The sequence below is a fragment of the Palaemon carinicauda genome, chromosome 39, assembly GCF_036898095.1.
Source record: "Palaemon carinicauda isolate YSFRI2023 chromosome 39, ASM3689809v2, whole genome shotgun sequence".
Classification (NCBI taxonomy): Eukaryota; Metazoa; Arthropoda; class Malacostraca; order Decapoda; family Palaemonidae; genus Palaemon; species Palaemon carinicauda.
This window is the reverse complement of record NC_090763.1, coordinates 14,855,741-14,878,143: the sequence shown is the minus strand read 5'-3', so window position 1 is coordinate 14,878,143 and position 22,403 is coordinate 14,855,741. Positions and strand designations below refer to the sequence as shown.

Here is a 22,403-nt window from a genome sequence, read left to right as displayed (position 1 = left end):
ACTGCGTCACAATCGCTCGCCATTCATTCCTATTTCTAGCACGCTCTCTTGCCTCTCTCACATCTATCCTCCTATCACCCAGAGCTTTCTTCACACCATCCATCCACCCAAACCTTGGCCTTCCTCTTGTACTTCTCCCATCAACTCTTGCATTCATCACCTTCTTTAGCAGACAACCATTTTCCATTCTCTCAACATGGCCAAACCACCTCAACACATTCATATCCACTCTAGCCGCTAACTCATTTCTTACACCCGTTCTCTCCCTCACCACTTCGTTCCTAACCCTATCTACTCGAGATACACCAGCCATACTCCTTAGACACTTCATCTCAAACACATTCAATTTCTGTCTCTCCATCACTTTCATTCCCCACAACTCCGATCCATACATCACAGTAGGTACAATCACTTTCTCATATAAAACTCTCTTTACATTCATGCCCAACCCTCTATTTTTTACTACTCCCTTAACTGCCCCCAACACTTTGCAACCTTCATTCACTCTCTGACGTACATCTGCTTCCACTCCACCATTTGCTGCAACAATAGACCCCAAGTACTTAAACTGATCCACCTCCTCAAGTAATAGTCCATTCAACATGACATTCACCCTTGCACCACCTTCCCTTCTCGTACATCTCATAACCTTACTCTTACCCACATTAACTCTCAACTTCCTTCTCTCACACACCCTTCCAAATTCTGTCACTAGTCGGTCAAGCTTCTCTTCTGTGTCTGCAACCAGTACAGTATCATCTGCAAACAACAACTGATTTACCTCCCATTCATGGTCATTCTCGTCTACCAGTTTTAATCCTCGTCCAAGCACTCGAGCATTCACCTCTCTCACCACTCCATCAACATACAAGTTAAACAACCACGGCGACATCACACATCCCTGTCTCAGCCCCACTCTCACCGGAAACCAATCACTCACTTCATTTCCTATTCTAACACATGCTTTACTACCTTTGTAGAAACTTTTCACTGCTTGCAACAACCTTCCACCAACTCCATATAACCTCATCACATTCCACATTGCTTCCCTATCAACTCTATCATATGCTTTCTCCAGATCCATAAACGCAACATACACCTCCTTACCTTTTGCTAAATATTTCTCGCATATCTGCCTAACTGTAAAAATCTGATTCATACAACCCCTACCTCTTCTAAAGCCACCCTGTATTTCCAAGATTGCATTCTCTGTTTTATCCTTAATCCTATTAATCAATACTCTACCATACACTTTTCCAACTACACTCAACAAACTATTGAAGGTAAAACTATAAGTTTACTAGAAGAAGGTAAATTTGGAGTAAGCACAAGGAATGACAGAGGAGACCTTAACAATTTTAAAATCATGAATACCTTTTATTATAAAAAGGAACATAGAAAATGGATATGGAGAGGCCCAAATGGAGAAATGGAAAATTAAATAGATTTTGTTATCAGGGAAAAAGTTAATTTCATTAAAGATATAACAGTGTTAAACAAGTTAAAGAAACAACCCTAAAATGGCAAGAAGCAAAAATTTTTTAGATCCAAGGAAAAAAAGAAAAAATTTTAAGAAAAAAATAAACACTCCAGTAATAAGATAAAAATCTGATGAGTTTAGTTTAGCCATACAAAATAGGTAATCCCAGCTATATTATGAAGTGTAAGCAAGTAAAAAAGAAATTAGCAGTAATTTAACAAAATTAATGCTGGGATCAGCACAAAGAGATAGGTAGAAAAGTTTTCAAACAAGACCAAAACCAAATAAAAAAAAAGCTTGGAGATGCAGGTAAAATCCAAAAGATTATATTTCCGCGTATAAGGCGACCTTTATATAAGACGAGGTACAAAATTAGAGCAAAAATTTATGAATTTATCTCATATCGGTAGTATAAGACGACTGCTCAATCATAAAACCATCTGTGTATAGCCTAGGCTAGCTTTTGCAACACCAGGTATCTTATGAAATATAGCTTATGTAAAGATGATGATATTACTTACTGTATCTTTATAAATTCAAAATAAATGAAATAACAAAGCAAATCCTTCATGAATAATATACAGTATACGGTAAAAATGGTTTTATTACTTTTATTATATATTTATATCTTAATGTAAATCATTTCATGTGTGTCGGTAGTTATCGCACCTCAACCTACACTAGCCTACTGATAAACCTGACATAGAATTCAAGGTGTGATTTTTATAACGGTAGTATAAGACGACCCCCCATTTTTAATAGTTAGATTTTGGAAAATAGGGTCGTCTTATACGCGGAAATATACGGCAAATAGAATTAACAGAACTATCAAAAACAAACTAAAAACCCAAGGCATTCATAGGCGCAGTAAAAATAAATTGAGGAAAAACTAAGGGAAGGAAGTAACATCAAATTGATGAAAAGAAGACTTGGAACAGGGCGCCAACAGATGTTTGCTCTAAAGGATGAAAATGGATATATCATCATCAATAGAGATGGAGTGATAAAAATTGCAGAAGATTTCTGTACAATTCTATACAATAGTGATATAAAAAATAACTTTGCCTATAAAATGAATGAAACACCTGAGCCAATACCAAACATAACAGAAGTAAAGAAAACATTAAAAGGCACAAAAAGAGGCAAAGCAGCAGGAGAGAATGGCCTAACAATTGATTTCATAATTGTTGGAGGAGATTTCACAGTAGTAAAACTCACTTAACTTTACACAAAATGTCTGCAAAAACGCTCAATGCCTAGAGGTTGGAAAAAATTTATCATTATACTAATTCACAAAAAGGGGGACACAAAAGACCTGAAAAAATACTGCCCAATATGTTTATTCTCCGTAATATATAAAATATTTACAAAGGTCATATTATGCCTATTGGTAACGCCTCTACCTGGTGATCGCCAGACTGGGGTTCGAGTCCCGCTCGAACTCATTAGTTCCTTTAGTATCTGCAACCTCACCATTCTTGTAAGCTAAGGATAGGGGCTTTGGGGGGGGAGTCTATAAGTCTACCTGCTGAGTATCAGCAACCAATGCCTGGCCCTCCCTGGTCCTAGCTTAAATGGATAAAGGACTTTGACACTGATATGTACATATGGTGTCTCTAGGGCATTGTCCTGCTTGCTAGGTCAATGTCAACTCTTCAGCAGTAATGAAACCCCTTCAAAGACAAGGAATAAGTGAAATTTACGTTAGAACACTTGAACAGGAAGTACAACAATCCTAAAACTATATACTGTAAAGATAGTGAGAAAATTCCAATTAAGAAAGGAGTTAGACAGGAAGCCAGCATCTCTCCTACATTATTCACAGCATGCCTAGAAGTTTTTGAAAATTTAAATTGGGAAACTAATTATTATTAATAGGGAATACCTTAACAACTTCAGATTTGCAGATTACATAGTTTTGTAAAGTGAATCAAGGGAGGAATTGCAAAAGATGAAAAAAGACCTAAATAAAGAAAGCAGAAATATAAGACTGAAAATTAATATGAGTAAAACTAAGATAATGTTTAATGAAAATACAGACAGAACAAATAAGGGTTATGAACGAACTTCTACAGATTGTTAATGAATATATGTACTTAAGACAGATACTAAGTGTAAACTAGTTGAAGAAATTTGCATAAAATGTTTTGATATGAAATGAGGTACAGTACGAGATTCGCCTGGCTGAGAATAATTTCAAAATTTGTACGCCACCAACCATAAACTCGCCACCATCCTACTACGATCCCATTGGTTATCTCCCTACTCTGATGCTAGTTACCGCCATAAGATCCTGCTCTCCAATTGGTCAGCCTCTATCTTATCATGCATCTACATATCAGCGGCCCTCGATCATTTCGTTTCGGCAGTGCTATCAATAACATTTAATTCGTGTTGGTAATGTCACTTTTGTGCTTTTAGTTACTGAATTGTATCGTGTCGCATTATTCAACTCGCACGTTAATAGCCATGGGTCCCAAGGAAGTTGCTGATGTGCAGGGAAAGAAGAAGAGGATGCTTTTACAAAGCTTGGAATAATCAAGAAGTATGAGGCTGGCAGGCTGTTAAGTGTGATCTCTAAGGAATATGGTTGATATCCCTCAACGATAGGAACCATCCTTAAACAGAAGGAAGCCATCAAAGCAGCAACACCTTCCAAGGGTATGACTGTTTTCTCCAGCAAGAAGAGCCATGTCTAAGACGACATGGAGAGACTGCCTCTTGTTTGGATTAAGGATAAGGAAATCGTTGGAGACACGATCACCGAGACGATAATCTGTCAGAAGGCCAGTGCCATCTTCGGTGATCTCTTGCGTGCTTAGGCTAAAGGGGACACAGGAGAAGGGACATTGAAGCAGGTACACCCAGAGCTCAAAGCTTCTCAGGGGTGGTCTGAAAAATTCAAGACAGTCTGGCCATGCACCTTAACGTCGTTTAGTAATACAGTGAACCCTCGTTTATCGCGGTAGATAGGTTCCAGACGCGGCCGCGATAGGTGAAAATCCGCGAAGTAGTGACACCATATTTACCTATTTATTCAACATGTATATTCAGACTTTTAAAACCTTCCCTTGTACGTAGTACTGTTAACAAACTACCCTTTAATGTACAGAACACTTAATGCATGTACTACAGTACCCTAAACTAAAACAGGCACAAATATTAAAGGCGATTTTATATCAATGGTTTCCTAAACACGCTAAAAAGCACGATAAAAAATGGCAACCAATGTTTTATTTACATTTATCTCTGATCATAATGAAGAAACAAACTGGAGGTAGAGCTTTGCTTATTACCCAGACATATTTCCCATACTTTTCCCTTAGAACTACATCACATCTTCCTACTTTAGATATATATATATATATATATATATATATATATATATATATATATATATATATATATATATATATATATATGTGTGTGTGTGTGTGTGTGTATATATATATATTTATATGTATACACATATACATACCTACATATATACATAAATACATATATACATAAATACATGCATACATATATATATAATATATATATATTACTGTATATATATGGGTTATGGAAAAAATCCGCGAAGTGGTGAATCCGCGATGGTCGAACCGCGAAGTAGCGAGGGTTCACTGTAGTTCTCTAGCGGTGAGGAGGAAGATGGCCCTCTGACAACAGTAGAAATCAAGGAGGGTCTAGCTGCCTAACATAAAATGGCAGTTCTTGTAGAAGAGACACCCAGAAAAGGTTTACACACAGGTTGTATTCTTAAGCAATGTAATGAAGTTTGCCAGAGTCATTTCAGTAACATTCTAAGAAACGGCCATAAACAAGCTTCCTTGGATATTTATTTATTAAAGAGGCCTTCAATACTAGTAGGCCAAGAGGAAGCTCAAAGTGATCCCCCAAAAAAGAAAAATGGAAGTGATGAAAAAAATATAATTTAGAAAATATAAAATGCAAAGTAAAAAATAAATACAAAATTAGAAAAAGGTAAAAATAAAAGAAATTTATTTTTAAGTTCATCGTTCAGTATTGTTCTGCCATTTGTTAATGTGTTTTGTATAGTTAAGTGTAAATGTTTTCTGCCATTTATTAATGTATTTCATAAAGTTAAGTGTTGATATTTTCTACCACCTGTTAATGTTTTCTGCCGTTTGCCATCCTCCTTCGCTTTCAACCAATGTCTCACTCTAAAGATAAGGTTCCACATTTTTGTTACTGTACTGTATTTCTAACTATACATTTCATTTACAGATTATTAAAGGTTAGGTAATGTATTATCTAAATGGTTGTATTTCATTATGTTTAGTACAGTACAGCCTTATCAATCAATCTAATGTGGTGTTTTTATAGGGATTAGAATGAATTAGGCGATTTACGTGTAAAAGTCGACTCATAACGCGAAAAAAATCATGGTTTGAAAGTCACTCCGGGACACATTAATTTCGTATTGTGAGGCATTACTGTAGTATGGTGGCCGAGGGATTTTCAAATACCCTCTCATGATTTTGTCTGGATCAGAATATGTGTCAGACCATCAGTTGCTATAAAATCGGTGGTGTACTTATATAAGAATATGATGATGATATTCGATGAAATATACAGTAAATTTATAAAAGGCAAATTGATATTTTTATCAAACAAAATCAGTAAAATATTTCAAACTAATCAAACTTATATGTGACATTCATGACCTACGCATGACCCAAAACCCGACGATTCTCTCACATAAACACACTATCACTTGTAAAACAATGCATGTGCTGCATGGACCTTTAGGTATTGATCAATCACCAGGCTCTCTTTACATATTGTGAAGATAGAAATGGAGCAGGGATTAAAGAGCCATTCATGTGATTGATAGGTTTTGGGGAAAAAACTATATAAAAACATTCTGAATATTTTGAGTAGGTTCCAAATAAAAGTTTGAATTTTACTAAAGGCTACTTACGCTTTACTTTCTGCTCTGATGCTGTTAGATGTTTTATTTTCTCCATTTTCACAGAGACTCCACCATTACCAGATTGCACACTGAAAATAAAAGAAATAACAAAGACTTAAAAAATTACGAACACCAAAGCACTCCCTTTTCTAGTCACATCTGGTACTTATTTTGGAATAAAAAATATTCTTAACAGCATGAACCTTATCGTAAATAACTTCAAAGGATAAAGATATTTCCTTCCTTGTCAGTTTACGTATATCAGGTTATGGCATATTGAATAACAGATTAATTGATATAAATTAGCATTGCAATTACAGTGGTCATTAATGCTGAGGTATTTGATAGTAAAACCTTTTACCACTTCATGCAAGTTCCATTACACTTCTAAATCATTCTCCAAAGACTCAAACTAATAAACAAAACCTGCATATTCTTTAAATAGATAATGAACTTGATATCTGAATGAAAATAATATTGATTCTAATATAATTTATTTCTATACTTACCTGACATTCACATTGCTTTGTCCTTGAAGCGGACTCAATATGACACTACACAGAACTAAAAGTTTCCCATTCTTCCCTTCAAGAACTGACATCTCTTGTCCATTAAAGTGAAATCTAGTGACTAAAGGTAACTCAAAAGGTGAGGCTTAGCCGCACCTATTCTAATTAGCCTTGACGTCACAGCTAATATCCTATCCTCTTGACATCATTAGTCAATGGGGAGAAAGGTGGGCATCAGGTATATGAACATTGGGTGAATATGAAAATAAATCTTATCATCAAAATTATATTCTTTCTATAAAAAAAAATTTCCCCGATGTTCATATTGCAGACTCAAACGTTCTGATGGAATTGGGTCATGTAGGAAAGAGATAAGAGGAGGAGGTCACTGCTTGGAGGGAGCAATCTCTCTCCATGAGAGCTGGTACGTAAAATATTAGGAGTTTTGTTATTTGAAGGGCATTCACTATCACTAACTGAATCAATTAATTTATACTTTTTGGTCATATAGTGATTTTCCTTTTACTCTTCCATTCAACCGTTACAGGGCACTTATCTAGATATGATGTTTTGTCTTTTTCTTTAAGTGATATGGATATTGCACTGTCCGTAAAATGATTCACCCTGGTGAAGCCTTTTCTTGGGGATGTATTTCTACAAAATTTTGCAAGGTTTTGCACATTTTTAACATCTCCATGATTTTGCTCAAAGCAAGAAGTTTGCCACTATGTTCCTCAACTAGATCACTGGTGTTGTCCCTGTCCTCCTCCAACCCAATCATCTTGTCCAAGAACACAATTTCACTGCCAACTGCCTCCTCCAAGGGTTGAGATCCCTCAAAACCATGTTCTGCAATGTACTGTATTCAGGTTGCAGCTTCCTGCATGCAGAATTAAAAGTTCTCTTGGTGACCCATTCCCAATCTTTGTCAATCATTTTGAGGCAGTTGACCTGGGAGGAAGCAGTTGGTCCTTTCAGTGACCTCCGAGCATCACTGGAACATTGCTTTCAAGGTCCAGTTTTTTCAAGTTAAGAGATCAACTACTGATTCATGGGTTAGAGAATTGAAGTGGTATTGGGCAGCCAGAGGGTCATCTTGTGAATTTGAACTCATCCATTAGGCCATCTTCAATGGCTGGAGGAGGAGCAGGCATAGCATGATTCTTGTCCATGAGGTACTTTAGACCACAGGACTAGAAACCTATCATAATCATTCCACAAACAAAATGCTGGTCAGGCAAGGTGTTCATTTGACCTCCAAGTGACAAAGTTGCTTCTTCACCACCATGTAATTATTAATGGCTTGTTGATTCTCCAAGTGATACACCAGGAAAGGTTAGATTTTGCATTCCTCTCTGACATTAGCACAGAATAGCAGGGTTATACAGTCCTTCATGAGCCTATGACTGGACATTACCTTCTCTTCTGCAGTAATGAAGGTCATTCTGGGCATCCTTCTTCCAGAACAAAACTGTTTAATTGAAAATGAACACTTGCTGCAGCATTTAAGACTCGGAATCCATGAACATTTTAAAATTCGGACACGAATGTCTCTGCTGCCTTGGTATCTTATTCCGTCAGTCATGACAAACCAAATAAAACAAAAATAGTGGCCGCCACCTTCGGACCAAACAACAGCAAATACAATAATCATCTGCATTTAACATCACCAAAATATTCATGAAGTAGATAAATGCAGTAAGTTTCGACCATATAATTTGGTAATGAAACTACAGTATAAGACTATGTTCAGGAAGTACATAATACAGTAAGTTTCTACAAAAGAATTTGGTAATGAAACTACAGTACTGAATAAGATAACCTTCTGTACATTTATTTGAAATGTAGTGTAAACATTATGTTAATATCTACATAAACGTAGTTCGTGTGTACAGCCATTTGTATGTTTCTCGTTTGATAACAACATATTGTACTTTACAGTATTATACACAGTAATGTGAGGTTATAAAGTAAATAAAACATAATTTGTAATAATCTGATTTTGATTTTATATGAAAGGGGACTATTTGCTGAATTCTGAAAACCATAGGCATCTGAGCTATGTTATGCATACCCAAGGCTAAAATTTAACCCTAGGGGTTCTTGTACATTAACGACTTATGAACAATTCGAGCATGTAGTCACAACTTTACCAAAGATCACTGCCAAAAATCCTCACCAGATATGTTAAGTGATGCTGGTACAAGCACTGCGTAGAAACTGAAAGATTCCAGGTTTCAGAGGGGAAGAAAAGCAAAACAAAATGGCATAAGAATCCCATAAACACTGTGGGGGTACCTTATAGGGCGACTTTTTCCTACGCACCATGTGTTAGTCTCTTTGGTACTTTTCCACAAAAAATTGCAGACGGCATACCAATACAAAGCTCATGCCATAAGATTTGAAATTTCATGCTCTCATACCGATTTTCACATAATCCTGTTACTCATAAAAAGAGACATTACAGTATATGGTGGTGACATATCTAGATCTTGTAAACTGTCCCATGTAAGACACAGGACTAAAAGACCTTACGGAAATAATTTCAAGTCTTATTTGGAATTACAATATCTAAATAATAGAAGGAACAAAAACTACAGACCCAACTGAATTGATCAATACTAATAACACTCTACTTACTTCTCCTTTGGAAGTGACATTAAAGCTGCAAATGTGTCCTTCAGACGTCCTGCAAAAAATTGAATGTTTAAAATATTTAACTTCCCAAAATAAAAGAAAATATTTCCCACTAATTTTAGTATCTTCAATGTTAAAAATTATAATTACAAAGAGGATCTTTAATTGAAAATTTTAACATATATAACTGCTGCTTTAAGCCTGCATTTAGATAATATAATTTCCCAAACTAAAACATAATAATGAGTAACAAATATATTTTCCAAGAATACTTCATAAATGTTTGGTAATCCAGACCAAGAAGCAGTTCTGTGATGAACACTTATTCTTCACGTTGGTAAGCTATTAGAATGCTGCAAAATAATTCATAGACACCTGGCCTGAGTTTATTTCATTGGAAATTAAAACTGCATTTTAAAATTTTGGGAATAAAATCCAATGAATTTTGCACAAAGAAACATAGCAAAATACATTTACCTTTATTATTTGATGTTCTACCAAGTAACCTGGTTTTACATTCAATCCCACTGATTACAACCTCAGCTAGCTGTTCAAGTATTTCTCTCTGAAAAAAATATAAAATAAAGATAAAAATAAACATTTTAATTGTAATTCCAATTGTCTCATTTATATCTGACAACAAAATCCTGCAAACCTTGCCCATATTCTGTAGTGAGATATTTTACTATTTCATTATAATGCTTGTGTTGGAGTCTACTTATTCTCACTCTGTGTTCATCTGTATAATAAAAAAAAAGTAAGAACATGCAGTAAAATTTTCCATGATTATTATGTTGAACATGTCTCTCAAACTATTTGACGTCAAGGACAACAGAAATTTCAAATGAAATGTACTCATTATTTCTAAATCTTACAGCAAATACTCTACAAAACATAAAAAATAAAATAAAACAAAATAAACATAAAATAAACATAAACAGGACTAAAATGACAAATCTGGAAGTAATTTGTATTTTTCCCAATGTACAAATCTTTAGCTATTTAATAGGGATTATTCTTTCGGCGAAGCTGAAACTAGCCATAAGACTTTTAGCGAGGTGGAATTACCAAACCACTAGTTTGCGGTAGGGGGTAGGAGGGGTAACCAAGTACCCGTCTCACACACAACTGCGTATTCTGGTAACTTTTAATTTAAAGCAGTACTTATGGGAGACAGGTGATGGCGGAACAATTTAATTAAAAATCAATCACACACACACACACACACACAATCTCTCTCTCTCTCTCTCTCTCTCTCTCTCTCTCTCTCTCTCTCTCTCTCTCTCTCTCTCTCTCTCTCTCTCTCTCTCTCTCTCTCATACATTATTAGAAATTCTTTGTATCATTACTTGATGTTTCGATTATGGGAATATTAGTAACACATCAAAAGGAAATCACTTGACTATTTTTCTTAAATTTATGGTAATTAGTACTATTCTCATAACTACTAATAAAGACCACAAAAACACTTGATATCGTTACTCGGTGTTCCGCTAGAAATATGACGTCACAAGAAACGTGACGTAAACTTGACAAAGAATGACTTGCATAATATGTAAATCCCTTTTCTTTTTTATTGCAAGAAATAAAAGAAAATAATAACTTACCAATCAAAAGTATTTCATTTTCATAATGTAAAAGGAAATATGTTATTTTTAAGAAAATATTTGTCCTATTAGTGTACGTACTTTGTTTAGATAAAAATCGATCTATTACCAGATATTAAATAAAATAGCGTAGAATCAAATTTACACTACATAGTATTCATAACAACCTATATAGACCCTCAAAATACTCTGTATCATTACTTGATGTTTTGATAATGGGAATACTAATAATAACCATTTGCCAATTGGAAAGAGATCACTGTATTATAGCCAGGTCACTTTCCGCCAGTAATATGACATCACCAGACATGAGATATGAACTCAAAAGATATGAAAACTTTTCTGAGGGTATGTTTTACTGAAAATGTATACTGTATATTATCAATAAAAATAAATACTAATTTACCAAGATAAATCAGTTTAATTTTATACAAGAAAAAAGATTATTTCCAAGGAAATATTTGTCCTATTAGCGTATTATTTCTGATAGACTTACGACGTCATAAACCCCGAAAAAAATTTTATAAAGTTGAACTGTCATAAGTCGCATAGGTGGTAAAAATTAACACACAAAAACAAACCTGTCAAACTCAGTCATGCAGATGACGCAGTGAGGATGACGTCCAAAAAGTCCGCTCTATCTTCATTATTTGTAAAAATAATTGGCTGAAACTTCTGGAGAGCATGTATAATATATTCCTGCATACATAGAAATAATAAAGTGGTTTTCAATTTTTTCAAGTTTTTATGTCAACCACCATATCAGACAGTCCCCTTAACAACTGCGCACTACCTTCGTCGGCCGACATCGACGGAAGGCGAGTGGAAGCTTAAAAACTGTAACAAAACTAGAATTACAATTTATTAATCAATTCAGCTGACAAGGCAAACTATATGAGAAAACCACTACAGCCTGTAGCGGGAAGGGGGAGCGGACAAGCTAAAAGGTCATGCACACTCTACGCAGGCAAGAATGGCCGTTGGACCATCGGCACATGAAGGAGAGCGGTGTTGAAGCTGAAAAGTTGAATTACAAAAAGGTTTTCATTTCAACTTAATTAACGAAGAAAACCATTCGGAAGCCCAACCTAATCCACTAACGGGAAAGGTGTTCTCCCACAGAGGATCTGTTGGCCGCCAACGTAAAGCAAGTGGAATTTTCAGTGAGAAAGAGCAAGACCAAAATTAAGCTCTGTGAAGACCGCAAGCAGATTTCCTCTAAGAACACATAAGAGGGGAGGGCGGCATTAACATCCGAATGGAGTATCCAAACGATGACGACTCCCCTTCGGCGACAGACGAGTCACTCGGAAGACCCCCAGCCAACAGGTTGTCTGGCGTTCAAGCGGGGAGATCGTAAGCGAAAGCTCCTCACACTTGAGAACTTGCCGCACTATGCTGTCACACAAACAACATTCACTGTAAAAAAAGCTTAAAATATACTGTATATTATTATTATTGTTACTATCCATGCTACAACCCCAGTTGGAAAAGCAAGATACTATAAGTCCAAGGGCTCTAATAGGGAAAAATAGCCCAGTGAAGAAAGGAAATAAGGAAATAAATAAACGATGAGAACAAATTAACAAAAAATCATTCTAAAAACAATAACAATGTCAAAACAGATGTCATATATAAACTTTAAATAGACTTATGTCAGCCTGTTCAACATAAAAACATTTGCTGCAGCTTTGAACTTTTGAAGTTCTACTGATTCAACTACCCGATCAGAAAGATCATTCCACAACTTGGTCACAGCTGGAATAGAACTTCGAGAATACTGTGTAGTATCTAGCCTCATGATGGAGAAGGCCTGGCCATTAGAATTAACTGCCTGCCTAGTATTACGAACGGGATGGAATTGTCCAGGAAGATCTGAATGTAAAGGATGGTCAAGAGTTATGGAAAATTTTATGCAACATGCATAATGAACTAATTGAACTACAGTGGCAAAGATTAATGTCTAGATCAGGAATAAGAAATTTAATAGACCGTTTCTGTCCAACAAATCAAGATTAGAATCAGCAGATGAAGACCAGACAGGAGAATAATACTCGAAACAAGGTAGAATGAAAGAATTAAAACACTTCTTAAGAAAAGATTGATCACTGAAAATCTTGAAAGACTTTCTCAATAAGCCAATTTTTTGTGCAATTGAAGAAGACACAGACCTAATGTGTTTCTCAAAAGTAAATTTGCTGTCGAGATCACACCTAAACTTTTAAAAGAGTCATACACAGTTAAAGAAACATTATCAATACTGAGATCTGGATGTTGAGGAGCCACTGTCCTTGACTTACTTACAATCATACTTTGAGTTTTGTTAGGATTCAACTTCATAACCCATAATTTGCACCATGCACTAATTTTAGCTAATCTCTATTACGGGATTCAGCAACCACAGATCTACATTCAGAGGATGGAATTGATGCAAAGAGAGTAGCATCATCTGCATATGCAACAGGCTTGCTTTCTAGGCCAAACCACATGTCATGTGTATATAGTATGAAAAGTAATGGGCCAAGAACACTACCCTGTGGAACACCAGATATCACATTCCTATACTCACTATGGTGCCCATCAACAACAACTCTTTGAGATCTATTACCTAATAAATCAATAATAATGCTAAGAAACAACCCACCCACTCCCAACTGTTTCAGTTTGAAAACAAGGGCCTCATGATTAACATGGTCAAATGCAGCACTAAAATCAAAGCCAATCATACGAACTTCCTGACCACAACAAGGGATTTCTGTACAGCATTGGAAATTGTAAGAAGGGCATCACATGCTCCAAGGTCTTTACAAAAAACAAATTGTAAACTAGGGAATAGATGATTACCTCCAGCAAACCTATTAAGACATTTTGCCAAAAGACATTCAAAAACTTTAGATAATATGGGAGATTCTCCAAGGGCTAAATAAAAGCTCCTCTTCTTGCTAACTTGCGCAAAATAACAGATAACTTTGGAGCTAAGAAATCTGCAGCCTTTATGAAAAACAAAGGAAATATACCATTTGGGTCTACACCTCCATTAGCATCAAGGTCCATTAACAGAGCTGTAATTTCATGAGATCGAAAAGCTAAACTAGTTAGTATAGCCTCAGGAAAACAGAAATGAGGAAGTTCAAGATTTTCATTACTCTGTTTACTGTCAAAAAATCAGCCAAATGGGTTGCCTTTTCCTTTGGACAATGAGTGACTGAGCCATCTGGTTTAAGTAAAGGAGGAACTGTTACATCCACACCAAAGAGTATAGATTTAAGGGTAGACCACCTTTGATGTTCCTAAGTTGTACCAGAAAGGGTTTCTTTTATGGTTAAATTGTATTTCTTCTCAATTAGGGCATAAACTCTCTGCGCAAAAGCTTTAAGCTGAGTATAGTTATTCCAGGTCAAATCTGATCTGTTACCCTTCCAAAGATGATAGGCCTCCTGCTTCTCCAAAAGGGATTTTGACGAAGGAAAAATCTATTTCTGGGGAGAGACCTGTGGCGCCCGGTGAAAAGTCCTTCTTGTATATCTTTTCTGATAAAAACCTTCCAATTATACCAGAGAAAGATAAAAGCATGGAATGCTGAGGTTACAACCCTCGCGCGAGCACCTTTTGGGTGTCGTGTATAAAGCAAAGGCGCGTGAAATCCACAATTCACAGGTTGTCTTCCATTTAGTTAATTCCTTCGCCAAAGGGATGGGCCGATACAGAGGCCCTAGACACACCCCCATCGCCGCACCACCCACGCCACGACGCGAGCGCCATCTGAACAACATCCTTCTGTATTGGCCATGATGGCTTGGAAAGGAAAGGGTGGGATCGTGTAAAATAAGGGGAAGGGTTTCACCGGGCGCCACAGGTCTCTCCCCAGAAATAGATTTTTCCTTCGTCAAAATCCCTTTTCTGGGTCGAACCTGTGGCGCCCGGTGAAAATGTACCAGAGAATGCCTTCCAAGCCCAACAATAACTACTAATTTAATAAGGGGAGAGAAACAACACCATGTAAAGAAAATCATATATAATTAAGGTAAGTAGGCATAAAATATAAACTAGCCACAGGGCATAGTGAGAGTAAGGATAAACAAACATGATAACAAGGGAACCTCTGAGTATCAGAGGAAAACATGCAACAAAACTGACATGGCTAAGAATATCCCAACTTTATAACAACGGAAAACAATAATAGTTACAATCATATTAACCTAATATGTAATACACTTAGGGCTAACGAACCACCAAGGAAGCGGCGTCGTGGTGCGAGTGGCGGGTAGGAGGGAGAAGAGAAGAGATGGATGAAAGGAAGAACAAAAGATCACTGGGGAGAGATAAGGCTCCCAGCTGCAACCGTTGGGTATTTAAGAGCCTGTAAGTTCTTTGGATAGTGGCGTTTGAAGACCATAGGAGATTTCCAACCCGTGTACTTCTTAAGGTTATCAAAGTCCATATTTTGGAAATAGTTGATGGAGGTAGCTATCGATCGGATATCATGAGCATGGGGAAATGATCCCGGATTGGCTTGTTTAATGAAGTATAGGATCTGTTGCCTAATGCCACGTATGGAAATGGTACCTCCTTGTTCTCTGATAAACAAGGGGCCAGACGATCGGGTAGCAGTCCTGGCTAAAAAGGCCCTGAGAGTGGTGACCGGACATAGAGAAGTATCTTGGAGAAGAGGAATAATCTTCCAAGGGGACCACCTATTTTGGGGGTCCTCGTTCTTAGCTAGGAACGCCCTGTCTGGTGAAAGAAGTACCTCACCTGAAGGGAGGAAATCCATGTTCTCTGAGTTTCGTGAGAGAGCTGCTAGTTCTGAGATTCTGGAACCCGAGGCCAAAGCTGTTAGAAATAAAGTCTTCCTAAGAAGAGTGATATAAGAGCAGGATTCGTTGTCCGTGTCGGAGGCCAGTTTGAGGACATCATTTAGAGACCAAGAGACCTTTTGAGGACGGACCGAAGGTCGAAGCCTAGCACATGCTTTTGGAATAGATGAGAAATAAGACTCCGCCAGGTTAATGTTAAACCCAACCAGGAAGACTTTCCTCAGAGCTGACTTAATGGTGGTTATAGTGCTAGCTGCTAGGCCTTTGTCAAAAATGGACCTAAAGAAGGAGATGGCTAAATTAGGAGTCATAACCGAATGGTCTGAAGTCCTTAAGAAATCCGCTAGTTTCTTAACCGCCGAATCATATTGGCGAATCGTTGAGTCCCTTTTGTCTGATTCTATAAAGAGGACATTATCTGGGTCGATGTTTGCGTCCCTACGTGCCGCAAACTTCATGAAATCCACAAAGTTAGGGTTTTGGCTATCCTTGAGGAATCTGACACAGTCCGTGTTTGGACCACCTGGGTCAGTTTGGGGAATGGGATCCGGAAGGGACGGAGTTTCAACTCGAGGAGGAGAGGAAACCAACTGCTCTTTGGCCAGTGAGGTGCCACTAAAGCTACTGCCCCGTTGAAGGAGCGGAGTTTGTGCAAGACTTTCAGTAGAAGATTCACTGGAGGGAATAAGAAGATCTGCCAATGGTTCCAATCCAGGGTTAATGCGTCCATGGCATAAGCCTGAGGGTCCAGGTTCGGTGTCACATAACATGGGAGCTTGTGATTGAGTCGGGTCGCGAATAGATCTACCTGGAGACCTGGAACCAGCCTGAGTATCCACCGGAAGGAGTGCATGTCCAGGGACCACTCCGATTCCAGTGGGCTCGTCCTGGATAATGCGTCTGCTATCACATTCTGGACTCCTGCTAGGTGAGTTGCTGACAGGAACCAGTCTTTGTCGGCTGCCAAGGTGAAGATAGTGACCAGGATCTGATTCAGGTTGGGTGATTTGGACCCCCCCCTGTTGAGGCAGTGGACTACGGCCGTGCTGTCTGAGACTACTCTGATGTGGGTCGACCTCGGAGGGGAGATTCTCTTCAGGGTCAAGAACACCGCCATGGCTTCGAGAACATTGATATGGAACTGTCTCATGGCGGGTGACCAAGAGCCCTGAAACATCTGATGTTGGGAGTAACCCCCCCAACCACTCAGAGACGCGTCGGTATGAATTGTCACTTGTGGAGAGGGGAACTGTAGAGGAACCGACTTGGAGAGGTTCCTCCGATCGGACCATGGTTGTAGTCTCATTTTCAAGACAGAGGGGATCTTCGAGGTCTTGTCTCTTAAAGGTATTGTCGCCCTCTTTCTCCAAACTCGATTGATGTCTTTGAGTTTGGCTTTTAATAGGAGATCGGTCAGTGAGGCAAACTGGAGTAGGCCGAGGACTCGTTCTAAAGCTCTTCTGGACACCTGTTTGTGTTTGAGAAATTTCTGACCTTGGAAGCTATCTCCCTCACCTTCTTGGGAGGAAGGGAGAGCTTGTGCTTTGAGAGGTCCCAACGGATGCCTAACCATTCGAAGAGGCTTGATGGTTGTAGGCGGGACTTCCGGAGGTTGACTTGGAAGCCCAGTTTGGCGAGAAAATGGAGTACCTTCGACGTAGCTCTTTTGCATTCCTGGTGCGACTGGACCCAAATGAGCCAATCGTCCAGATAGGCGACGATTTGTATCCCTTGGTGTCTGAGTTGCTCGAGCACCGTCTCCCCCAGTTTCGTGAATACCCTGGGGGCAATGCTGAGACCGAAGGGCATGACTTTGAATGCGAAGGCTCTCTTGCCGAGACGGAAGCCTAGGTAAGGAGAGAAGTTTCGAGCTACTGGGACATGATAATAGGCGTCGGTAAGATCGATAGAGGTGGTGACGGCCCCACGGGGAAGTAAGGTCCGTACCTGAGAGATAGTCAGCATACGGAACTTGTCGCAAAGGATGTAAGAGTTGAGCTTCGACAAGTCCAGAACTACGCTCAACGCCGACGAGTCTTTCTTCGGGACTGTAAACAGGCGGCCTTGGAATTTCAGGGATCGAACCCGCTTGATTGCTCTCTTCTTGAGTAACTCCGCAGTGTACTCTTCCAGGATGGGAGTGGGTCTCTGGAAGAAGGTCACCGGTGGAGGAGGGGATCCCTGTGACCATTTCCAACCCAAGCCCCTTGATATTATGCTGTGAGCCCATGGACTGAAGGTCCAATGATCCCGGAAGTGATAAAGTCTCCCTCCTACCGGCATCACATCATTGGGAGGGAGTGAACTTAGGGCCCCTCCCTCCACGGGAACCCCTTGCTCTGGGCCCGCCGCGTTGGCGGAACTGTCCTCTACCTCTGGAACTCCCTCTTTGGTATCCACGAAAGGAACCGGAGGGTTCGTAGGCAGGGTTGTATGCAGGTGAGGGCATCCAAGAGGGGTTGGGCTGTGTACCAGGGGGAGCAGCGAGGTAGACTACCTGCTGAGGAGGCGCCTGTTGTCGAGAAGTCGAGGCCGCGGAAGGCTGTGGGGACCTTAGCACACGAGAAGGGATTGGCCTATCAATTATGTTGACTAGATTCTCATTCGAAGGGACAACAGGATCAACACTACTCTAAAATTGTGACCAATTTAAGCACAAATTATCATGCAAAATCCCATCCCAGTCTGCTTGAGATTTCATATAAATTTTACAAGAGTATGATACATCAGGGACAGGCTGCTCAGTCTTCACTACTAATGAAATCAAGGTATGATCAGATGTCCCAAATGGAGAACCAACCTTACTAGTTATAACGCCAGGGGAGTCAGTGCATACGAGGTCCAAGCAATTACCAGACCTGTGAGTAGCTTCACTTATGATTTGCTCACAGCCTAATTCAGAGGCAAAGTCTAAAGCTCTTAAGCCATGGCGATCGGTAGGAGAAATAGAACTTAACCACTCCCTAAGGTGAGCATTAAAATCACCAACAAAGACAAAAGAAGCCTTTCTATCATCTTCTTGTATCTTAGCCATAATGGAAATAAGACAATCGAAGATAGAGTCATCCATGTCTGGATTCCGGTAGATCGAACACAAGTAAAAGTTGTTATGACTGCCACAAACTTTTATTACTTGAATCTCATGACATCCACATTTATAGCACGACTTATGAGAAGCAGGGTATTCGGTCTTAATGTACACCGCCATTCCCCTGGCCCTAGGGATGGAATCACGTTTCAACATTATTAGCTTCTTAAAACCAGTTATAAGGAACTCAGATGAGTGCCTCATATTAGAAACCAAAGATTCTGAGCACAAAAGAATATCATACTGTCTGGACGCAACTGTAAGGTCTTGAATATTTGCATGAAGACCACGAATATTGCAATACAGAAGACGACATTGACAAATTCTAGGACGTACTGGTCCCGGTTTTCGCTCAATGTCTCCAGACTGCACAAGAATTAATAGCAATAAAAAAAGAGACATCATACTTAAAAACTAGATTAACAAAATTTATAAAAACAATATATACAGAATTATAAATAAAGTGATTGATCAAACCCATAGACTATAGTAAAAAGTCGGAAAAAAATGGTCAACATGGAGGAGCCGATACACCCTTCAAGGGTAAATATCCTCTAGGATAGCCACTTCAACTGAAGGGAGGACAGTAAGGATGGTTTTGAGAAGAAAAAGAATCAGACATAAAAACATTAAGAATGTTTTCATGTATAAAGAAAAAAAATGATATTTTCATAATAAAATAAATTTTTGAACATACTTACCAGCTGGTTATATATAATAGCTTTATTCTTTCTGACCGGCAGAAAATTCAAAACTCGCTCCCATCGCATCTATATGCCAGGTATACACTAGCGCCACCATGGAGCTAGGCCGAACTATCCCTCCTAGTCTCAGATTTTTTTATGCCCATAGGTCTCTAGAGGGGAGGAAGGGGGGGATTTTAAGTTGTATAACCAGTGGATAAGTATGTTCAAAAATTAATTTTATTATGAAAATATCATTTTTAAACATTTAAACTTACCCGCTGGTTATATATAATAGCTGATTGACACCCTTGGTGGCGGGTCAGAGACAGCAAGATTAATGGAATTTCACTTAAGAGTTTATAAAACAAAAAACTTAGCTTAAGGGTTCGTACCTACTTAGGACGCCGACTTCAATGGCTCTCTGCAATCATAAGTCTGCTGTCCTTGAGAACCAGCGACCCACCCAGGGGGCTGAAGAACTCTAGGAGCTGTCAAACGGTGACTAACCTATAACATGACAGGACCTCTACCAATAGCCTTGTTTCGGGTGCTCTCAAGGAACAATTGACTACCTGACTCAATCAAAGATTGCGGAAGATTGTCTAACAATTTCCTCCAATCCTAAAATATATATATACAAGTTCCAAGGGGGGAAAAAGGGTACTAGGGTTTTAAGGGAGTGTAGTGGTAGATCCTTCACCTACTACTGCATTCACTGCTACGAATGGTCCCAAAGTGTAGCAGTCCTCATAAAGAGTCTGGACACGTTTTGAATAATGTGATCCGAGTACAGATTTACTTCTCCAAAACGTTGTATCCATTATACTTTGCAGAGAACGCTTTTGTTTAAAGGCTACTGAAGTTGCCACGGCCTTAACTTCATGAGTTTTAACTTTTAAGAGTTAAAGATCTGCCTCACCACACTGTGCGTGAGCATCTTTAATTAAAATTCTTATAAAATATGATAAGGCGTTTTTTAACATAGGTAAAGAAGGCTTTTTTACAGCACACCAAAGAGTGCCTGAACTGCCTCTTAAACTTTTAGTCCTGTCTAAATATACTCTTAATGCTCTAACAGGACAAAGAACCCTCTCTATTTCGTCACCCACCAAATCAGAGAGATTAGCAATTTTGAAAGATTTTGGCCAAGGGTGAGAAGGACGTTCGTTTTTCGCTAGAAAATTAAGCTGCAGGGAGCATATAGCTTTCCCATTTCTAAAGCCAACGTTTTTACTAAAAGAATGAACCTCACTGACCCTTTTAGCTGTTGCTAGGCTTACTAAAAATAGAGTCTTTAGAGTCAGATCTTTAAAAGAAGTAGAGCTCAGGGGTTCAAACCTTTCACTCATAAGAAATTTTAAAACTACGTCCAAATTCCAGGCTGGTGAATCTTGTTGACGTTTTTTAGAGGTTTCAAAGGATCTAAGCAGATCCTGAAGGTCCTTGTTAGTCGAGAGGTCTAATTGTCTATGCCTAAAGACCGTTGCTAACATACTCCTATATCCCTTAATGGTAGAGGAGGAGAAATTGTTCTTTCTTCTAAGTTCTAGAAAGAAATCGGTAATTTGAGCTATAGAGGTACTGGAAGAATAAACTGAGTTTGTTTTACACCATGTTCTAAAAACTTCCCACTTGGATTGGTATACTCTGATAGTTGAAGTTCTCCTTGCTCTAGCAATAGCCTTGGCTGCCTCCTTCGAAAATCCTCTAGATCTTGCGAGTTTTTCAATAGTCTGAAGGCAGTCAGACATAGAGCTGGGAGATTTAGATGGTTTCTTGCCAAGTGTGGTTGTCTGAGAAGATCTATTCTCAACGGTAAGCTTCTTGGGATGTCCCCCATCCATTCCAGAACCTCTGTGAACCAACCTCTTGACGTCCAGAATGGGGCTATCAACGTCAATCTGGTTCCCTCGTGAGACACAAACTTTTGCAGAACTTTGTGCAGCACTTTGAAAGGTGGAAAGGCATACAGATCTAGATGTGACCAGTCCATCAGGAACGCGTCTGTGTGACGCTTCGAGATCCGGAACTGAGGAGCAGTAATTCTCTAGTCTTTTGTTCTTTGAGGTTGGGAATAGATCCATCAGGGGACAACCCCATAATTGCCAAAGTTTCTTGCATACCTCTAAATGCAGGGTCCACTCTGTGGGGAGAACTTGGTTCCTCCTGCTGAGGCTGTCTGCCCTCACATTCCTTTCCCCTTGAATGAATCATATTAATAGGGAAATATTTCTTTGATGTGCCAAAATGAGAAGCATTTTTGCTAACTCGTAAAGAGGCCTGGAATGCGTTCCTCCTTGCTTCGCTATGTATGCCAAAGCTGTGGTATTGTCCGAATTGATTTGGATAACTTTGTTTCGTACTAGATTCTCGATCCCCTTGAGAGCTAACAGTTCCTTCTGGTTGATGTGGAGACCTAATTGTTGATTTGTCCACAGACCCAAAATCTCTGAATTTCCCAGTGTTGCTCCCCACCCCAAGTCCGAGGCGTTGGAAAACAACGCTAGGTCTGGGCTCTTCTGTTCCAAAGAGAGACCCTCCTGGAATCTAAGTTGTTCCACCAACACAGGCACTCTTTTATCTGATCCGTAAGAGGTATGCTCTCTTTGTCTAGACTGTTCCCCTTGTTCCAATGACAAT

At 38.9% G+C, this 22,403-nt stretch overlaps 1 protein-coding gene across 3 annotated transcripts in view; it reads right to left on the bottom strand.

The window, feature by feature from the left end:
* The window catches only part of LOC137631022 (uncharacterized), a 133,249-nt gene that overhangs the window by 41,206 nt on the left and 69,640 nt on the right, over window positions 1-22,403 (bottom strand). For all 3 annotated transcript variants that reach the window (XM_068362576.1, XM_068362578.1, XM_068362577.1), the window contains 3 exons: window positions 10,043-10,130; window positions 9,569-9,617; window positions 6,429-6,508 (listed from right to left, as the gene is read on the bottom strand). In XM_068362576.1, the coding sequence (XP_068218677.1) occupies window positions 6,429-6,508; window positions 9,569-9,617; window positions 10,043-10,130 (217 nt within the window). The remainder of the gene's footprint in view (window positions 1-6,428; window positions 6,509-9,568; window positions 9,618-10,042; window positions 10,131-22,403) is intronic.